Source organism: Acanthisitta chloris, unplaced genomic scaffold, assembly GCF_000695815.1.
Source record: "Acanthisitta chloris isolate BGI_N310 unplaced genomic scaffold, ASM69581v1 scaffold33509, whole genome shotgun sequence".
Taxonomy (NCBI): Eukaryota; Metazoa; Chordata; class Aves; order Passeriformes; family Acanthisittidae; genus Acanthisitta; species Acanthisitta chloris.
Window position 1 is genome coordinate 30426 of NW_008691490.1, and position 8011 is coordinate 38436.

Sequence of the window (8011 nt, forward strand, 5' to 3'; positions counted from 1 at the left end):
TCTGGGGGAAGTGAAAGGTGATTTCTCTTGTCATTAGCCAGGACCAAGGCACTGGTTTCAGGTGGCATCACATGCAAGAAGGGATTCAGCATGTCTTTATGGGAACCTCCTGTCGCGGTTGGAACCAGGTTTTCCATCCTCATCCACACCACTGCGACCTCTGTTAAATGCTGCTGCAGGAGGAGAAAATAAGTAAATAGGGAAGAAAAAACCAACACCCTGCCAAGCCCCTGAGGAGCTGAGCAGGGACTGGTGTTTGTTTGTTTCCTCACAAAAGCTTTCACATATCAAAGGCAGAACTGCCTTATCTACTTTCCCTCCTGGTTCTCATCCAGAAAACCCTAGGAGTGCACATCACATGTGGATTTGGAAGTATCTTGTGTTGTGTAATCAGCAGAGGAACACAGGAATCTTTGGGAGGTTTAGGTGTTTCAGAATCCCACGAGGAGTTCATGCAATAGTTTTGGCAAGATACTGGTTTCAAAAGTGCACAAAAAGTAAAGTATCTCTGCATGGTACAGAACAGGGTCATTGCAGAGAGGATGGAATATGGGGTGGTAAGAAGAAATCCAAGGGGAAAAGGTTTGTTCAAGCCTATTTTGCCTGTTCATTTCAGCCCCTTGTGAAATAAAAATGTTCCTTACCATCCTTGGGGTTGATTCCTGACATCCTGGAGAAAAGCAGAAATATTTGGTTAATGACCATCCCTGACCCACACTCGTGTCCCTGTCCCATAGAGCCATAGATCCATCTAGGAGCTTATGTGAACAGCCAGGATTTCTCAGTGGCTGCTTCCTCAGGTGTGTGGCTACTAGAGGTGCTGTTAAGGTTTCTGCTTTGAAATCCAACCCTACCCACTCTAGAGGGAAAGGGAACAGCAGTCAGACCAGTTCTCTGTCCTGAGATGTCTCTATACACTGCTCCTCTCTGCCATCATCTAGAAACTGTGTGAGGAGCTGATTCCTCCTCAGAAATCAGAAGTAATTCCATGTATAGCTCAGATATGAGAAAAGAGCATGAAAATGTAGATTTTAGTAGACTAAGCTGAGGTCTGTCCCAACCTCTTTTCCAGCTGGGAACACTGGTGTGTGAGGATGGATATTTTAACCTCTGTGCACAAGGGTAGAAACCCAAGAGCTAAAGAAATACCAAGAACAGGTTTTTATAGGTTGTTTCAGGCTCTTACTCCTGTGCAATCAGAGGATTATGTGAGACACCCACACATGGTGCCTGGTGCCTTCTGGAATCCATTAAAGTCAAAATGGTGACATTGACAGCTTCAGATCTCCAGCACCACTGAGCTGCAGATTTAGCTGGAGCTATGGCAGCACTGGGGACTCTGCCAGTGCAGTGAGTGTGGTTATGGAGCCAGCCTGGCGGGCACAGCTCCTGCACTGCAAGGTGTCTGTTATCACCCACATCTACCCCCAGGGCCTGTCAGATAACCTACTGGGAGTCCTGCCCCTCCAGCAGCTGCCGGTACGTGGCGATCTCCTGCTCCAGGCGGCTCTTGATGTCCATCAGCATTTTGTACTCCTGGTTCTGGCGCTCCATGTCGCAGCGCAGCTCGCCCAGCTGCTCCTCCACGCTGGTGATGAGCGCCTGGATCTGAGCGAGCTGTGCGCAGTACCTGCCCTCCGTGTCCCGCAGGTTGGCCTCCAGCCCAGCTTTCTAAAACAGTGTCACAAGGGGTTAGAGAGCAGGTTTGACCCACAGAGGGAGAGTCAAGGAGAGGCAAGACAGCGAGGGAGGGAATGGTCATAAACTGAGAGAGGGGACATTCATATTAGATGTTAGGAAAAATATTTTCCCTGTCAGGGTGTTCAGGCACTGGAAGATTGCACAAGGAGGTGGTGGAGTCACCATCCCTGGAGGTGTTTAAGAGGTGTCTGGACCTGGTGCTGGAGGATATGGTTTAGGGGTTCCAGCAGTGACAGGTTAATGGTTGGACTCAATGATCTTAGAGGTCTCCTCCAACCTTCTAAGATTCTATTCTATGACTCTGTGAAGGGGAGAGCACACGGCAGTGCCCTGGGATGCCCTCGGGCAGCTCCGTACCATGCTGAGCTGGGACTGGAGCTCGATCTCCAAGCTCTGGACCGTGCGGCGCAGCTCTGTGATCTCCGACTTGCTGGTCTGTATCTGCTGCGTGTGGGTGGCAACTTCACGGTTCAGCTCGTCAGTCTGCAAGGAAAACAGCGGTAAAATTACATACATACTGTGTACAAGAATCTTCCATGACCTTGAGGAAGGACCTGCCGGGGCACTGCTCTGCTGTTCACTGGTGTGGCTGTACCTGGGTGAAGAACCAGGCCTCGGCATCCTTGCGGTTCTTCTCAGCCAGAGCTTCGTACTGCTCCCTCATCTCGGAGAGAACCCTGGTCAGGTCGATGCCAGGAGCTGCATCCATTTCCACGCTGACTGTGCCGCTCAGCTGGTTTGAGTACTCCTTCATTTCCTGCAGGGGCAGAAGGCAGAGGACACGGAAAGTTCAGACTCTCTCATCTCACACGCTCCCTGCCCACAGCGATCCGTGCTGGGGCACGCAGGACCTGTGCTATCAAGTGTCACAGCTGGAACACACATCAAACATTTCCCACAACTTCTGTTTTCGTGCTCTCTCTGTGTTTACATGTAACCGACATGTCAGTTTCATCCACAAGAGACAGAAATTCCAGAGGGAGATGATCTCCTCTCTGCACTGCCAGGACTCTCACCTCCTCGTGGTTCTTCTTCAGATAAGCCAACTCCTCCTTCAGGGATTCGATCTGCATCTCCAGGTCGGCTCTGGACAGGGTCAGCTCGTCCAGGACCCTGCGCAGGCCGTTGATGTCAGACTCCACACTCTGGCGCAGGAACAGCTCATTCTCATACCTGCAGTTCAAAACACAAACCATCACTGGAACATGTCCGAGTTTGTGTTCAGTAGAGCTATAAAATGATCAAGTTTTACATAGAATGTAGGAGGAACAGAGGCTGTAAATGAGAACATACAGACTGAGAAGGGTAAAGGGAGTAAAGGTGGTTCTTCCCACCATGGAAGCAGATGAATTGCCATGTGATTTTGTCCTTGAGGAGGACATGACATTCCACCTTGCAGAACCTAATAATGTTTATCATCATCATCAACAGAAACACTGTCACACAGGACAGGCTGTTTGCAGTGTCCTCTCAGGTGTGGTGTGGAGGAAAGCACAGCTGGCCCAAGGCTGCCTGGGACACCAGAGGGAAAACATCAACCTGCAGGTACATCACTGCAGGGGAAGAGTTGCACAAGGACCTTTATAATCCAACCCACTCCAGGTTTTTTCATCAGAAGTTAACAAGGAAAAATACCTGCCCATAACTTCTAAATGTGTCCTTCAGTGACTGAACAACTTTATTTTCTACATAAAAAGTAATACCAAACCTCAGGGAACTGTTTTGAGAGAGGGAGACGAGCAGAGTGAAGCCAAATGTGCTCCATGTGAACCTACTTGAGTCTGAAGTCATCGGCAGCCAGCCTGGCGTTGTCGATCTCCAGGATCACCCTGGAATTGTCAATGGTAGCAGCAAGGATCTGGGAATTCACAAATAGGGAAAGGTTCCCGTGAGTAACGGTGAAATATCACACTCCACAAGCAAAGCAGAGAGCGGAGACACTCTGTGTAACACGAAGGAGAACCATGACTGGGAAATGTGTTTGTACAACCCCAGATCTTATCTGCAGCCAGAACAACCTTCTCAGCCTTCAGGGCCTACCTGTCACATTCTCTACAATTTGATTCCTGAATAAACATACTGACAATTCTAAACACATTTTGCCAACTTTAGTGCAATTATTTTCATTTCAACAACCACTACATGGTCAGGACAACATATTTGGTGAAGAAGCTTCTCTTTTCTGCTAGATCACTCATGACCTCAATGTACTTGGGGTTGAGGAATTCAGCATTTCTTTGGTACTTATTCTAGCTTATTTTAGACACATGGAATCTGCAGTTCCATGATTCCCTTGCATTCTTCTGCCTCCTCTACATATGGAGGTCATACCTTGTCTCGGAGGTCTTCGATGATCTTGTAGTAGTTGCTGTAGTCACGTGCTGGGCTGGTGGGCGCTTGCTTCTGGTACCAGTCTCGGATCTTCACTTCTAAATCGGAATTGGCCTCTTCCAGGGCTCGCACCTTGTCCAGGTACGAAGCCAGGCGGTCGTTCAGGTTCTGCATGGTTATCTTCTCGTTGCCAGAGAGGAGGCCATCGCCGCCACCAAAGCCACCACCAACGTCAAAGCATCCGCCAAAGCCTGAGCCGCCTCCAAATCCAGCGCCCCCTCCAAAGCCACAGGCTGCCCCACCTCCCAAGCTGCTGTAGCCTCCTCCATAGCCACCACCAAACCCTGAGCACATGCCACCACCATAGCCTCCTCCCGAAGAGGAGACATACCTGGCCGAGGAGATGGAGACGCCTCTGCCGCCGGAGCCTCCGTGGATGCTCGGGGCACGGTAGGCTCCTCCTGATCGCACTGAGGAGAGGCGAGAGCTGCCCCCAGCACCCCCAAAGCCACCACCATAGGTAGAAGAGGAGCTCATGAAGGAAGTGGCCATAGCTGCAGCAAGAGAAGACACGAAGGACAGTGGTGCAGCCTGGTGAAAAGAGAAGAGTCTGTGCCTTCACTGCCCTGGTGCCTCTTTTATACCCTCAAGATTGGGTGTTGGGAGACAACCCAAGTGCAGCCCTCCCTCCCAAATCCTCCTCCCTAGAGGTGAGGCCAATTATGATGACATTCCTGACAAACGGTGCTGGCAGCACATCTCAGGGGCTTGGGGTTTCTTTTTTCATTAGACAAAAGGCATGAATCAGAGGAGTGTTTTTTCTTCAGGCTATAGTTCTGAAACTTGGAGTTTACTCTGACATTTAAGAATGGAAAAACAAAGTGAGTTCAGCCCCACCCACTTGCCCATTTACAACACTCACCATGGCTACGCTCAGAAAATCAACATCTAAAAGCCAAGTTAAAGTCAAATTCTCCTTTCAGTGAAAAATGTACAATCATCTCTCCACCTCACCATTATTTCTTCTTAGCTATCCTTATTTTTCCCTTTGAAATGTTGGAATTGAAGGTGAAATGTTGCTCTTCTTGATTTTTGCTTGGAACTAGCGTTTAGATTTTTGAGTCTGAATTTTTAGTGCAAAAAAAAAAAGCATCTGTTCATGGCATTGCCTGAGGAACAATCAGTGTGCAAGGGACAGTGGGCACAGTTAATCTGTCAGTGGTTGTGAAGGGTAACATGGGACTGAAATAACTCAAAGGAAGAAATGTGGGAGGACTAAGATCCTGTTGCTTTGGAAAACAGAAAGAAAATGGGACTAAGTTGAAACTGTTCTGATAGCAACAAATGTGTTGAATGCCAATATGCACCAAGAAATGGAGTAATACTGCAAAATAAGGGTCGAGTCACCTTGATGCTCCACTTGAAGTCTGAAACTCCAATCCACGACAGAGCTGATCATTCAGCAGTGGAATTCAGAGTTTCAACCCTGCTCATCCTGCACAATGGTGGGAAAGCAGCTTTGGGAGGGTTTTGAGGAGGCTTGGGAGGTCTGTGTACCTTGCTGGGCTGTGCCACCAGGGCTGAGGTGTGTGCAATCCTGTGGTGCCACAGGGAAAGCCTCTTCCTCTGCACAGGTGACACTGCCTAGGTCACACTCAGAGCAGGGGGTTGGTAGGACAGGACATCGGAACTGAGGTATGAGGAAAGGAGGGATGAGAGGAGGAGAAGGGAAGATGGGGATGAATTCCTCTCATCTCTAGTTTGGAACCACCAAAATGATTATAAAAATAAATCTAAAAAAACCCATAAGTAAAGCTTAAAGAAGAAAACTGATGAATTTGCTAACAACATCATAAGCAGAGAGTTGTTCTTAGCACATATCAACACAAACTGAGCTTGGAACTCAGGCTGGGGATTTTGGATCACCCAAGGCTCACAGTGGTTGGAATAATCTGAGGGTTTCTGGCAGTTCCAGTCAATGCTCAGGGAAATGCAGAGCCTCTTCACCAGAAGTGTCCTTGGGAGAAAGGCAATGGCCAGTCCAGCTGTGCTGTGCCCCCCAGCCTGGCCCTGAGCTGAGCCTGAGTGGAGCTCGGTGCTGGGGAGACGTGTTCAAACCAAACCTGGCCCCTTGCCACAGCCCTTCAGTTTTGCTGCTGGGCAGATTAATGGCTCTGCGTTCCTTGCCAGCTCTGTGTGTCTCCAAGGGTTAGTGGCTCAGGAAACAAGTTCAGACAAACCCTCCTGGAGATAAAACAAGCTCTTTAAGACCCCTGTAATGTCAGTGCCCTAGTGTGCACACACTGCCAAGGGCTGTTCAGCTGAGTGAACCCACAACCAGAACATCAAATCCCTAAATCCACAGCCTACTAGCAAATGCACTTTTAGAAAACCCCATAAATTTCAACAGGAAACTTGGGGGAGTTTTCATTCAGTCTTCTTTCACTCAGGCTTGATAACTCCCTGGGAAAGTCACTGGTGAAACACACTTAGGTGCTTTTCCAAGTGCCCTGGGAGTCACTCTGGGTTGGTAGCAGTTGGAGAGTTGCAAACACCAGGAGCAGATTAAAGCTGCTTCTTTCTGTGGAATACAAGAGTGCACAGACTCAAGCTCTGCCAGGGGAAGGTTAGGTTGGATATTAGGAAAAGATTTTTTACAGAGAGGGCAATCAGATGTCGGAATGTGCTGCCCAGGGAGGTGGTGGATTCCCCATCCCTGGAGGTTTTCAAGCTGAGACTGGATGTGGCACTCAGTGCCATGGTCTACTGACCACTAGATGTTGGACTTGATGATCTTGGAGGTCTTTTCCAACCTGGTTGATTCTATGATTCTATGATTCTGTACTTAAATCAGGCAGCCAATACAGATCACACCCCATAATGTAATTCAGACAACGATTTCTAGTCTGTTCAAGGAAAGAGAAGCTGATCAGATGCTGAAACAATAATAAACCAGCTCTTTCAAGCCTTTATTCTGTTCCCACTATCTTCCCTCTGAGGTTCCTTATCCAACATCTTGACACACAGACTCTTCCTTTGCACAGTCTGAGTTCTCTCCACGAGCTCCTTAGCTTGTCATCTCTCACAGGGAAGACATTCCCTGACATGTCTGTGCTGCACAGTCCCTTTTGTTCCCTCTGCTGGGGGATTAACGGGGCTGACACACTCAGCCCCTCCTCTCAGGGCAGAGAGTTCCAGTCAAGTAGCAGCTTGTTTGTCGTCTCAGTGATCACTCTATGACTGATAGAGCCATCACTCAGAGTGACATACCTTTAGAAAACATTTTTATTCCTGAACCAGACTCTAAAATTATAGTGTCTGAGCGATTTATATGAAATATTTCACCAGAAATCCTTCACTGCCTTATAAATATGGGACAAAATCCACAAAAATTATGAAAAAATAATATTAGGCTGTAAGTCAAGAACTCAGGATCTGTGTAACCTGCATTCTTGGAGCACGAGGATTTCTGGACAACACCAGAAATCTGCCCCAGTGACCTCACACCCTGAGTGGGTTTGCCCCAAAAATTTGCTCTCAGGGAATGGAATTTGGTAAGATTCAAACCCAAACATGGAGCTGTTTGTTCTTTCATCTGGGGGAGCTTTCCAGCTGTGACTGCTATAGGGAATAAGTTTGGTACAGAGCATATTTTAGTGCGTCAGTGCTCAGGAACTGCCTGTGCTGAGGCACTGAATGCTCTGGGAGCTTCTCCTGCCTCTTCCAAGAGCAGATCCCACAAGGATGAGCTCTGAGAACCACCTGCAGCTGATGTGCTCTTCAGGCCTCTGCCCTTCGATTCTGCTGTGTTCCCTGTTCTCCCAGCCTGGTCCCTCTCTGTGTCTCTGCTGGTTCTTCCCCTTCGTGACTGCTCTCCCTCCTGACCCAGCGAAGCCACTGCCTGCTGCCACCAAACCTCATTCCAGAGCTGGGATTGTCGGTGTCAGTGCTGGCAGCTGATGCTGACAGGTCACTTGAG

The 8011-nt window shown here is 48.6% G+C and overlaps 1 protein-coding gene across 4 annotated transcripts; it reads right to left on the bottom strand.

The window, feature by feature from the left end:
* Window positions 1-1446: 1446 nt before the first annotated feature.
* LOC103809417 (keratin, type I cytoskeletal 15-like) lies at window positions 1447-4584 on the bottom strand. Of its 4 annotated transcripts, none has more exons than XM_009082247.1 (7): window positions 4387-4584; window positions 4033-4263; window positions 3477-3559; window positions 2718-2874; window positions 2297-2458; window positions 2059-2184; window positions 1447-1671 (listed from the first exon to the last, which is right to left on the bottom strand). In XM_009082247.1, the coding sequence occupies exons 1-7, from the start codon at window positions 4582-4584 to the stop codon at window positions 1447-1449; spliced, it is 1182 nt and encodes a 393-aa protein (XP_009080495.1). The 4 variants fall into 4 exon arrangements, with proteins under 4 accessions (XP_009080495.1, XP_009080494.1, XP_009080496.1 ...); XM_009082246.1 differs by having other exon boundaries at window positions 4033-4334; window positions 4368-4584; XM_009082248.1 differs by having other exon boundaries at window positions 4033-4262; window positions 4410-4521.
* Between the last annotated feature and the right edge of the window lie 3427 nt (window positions 4585-8011).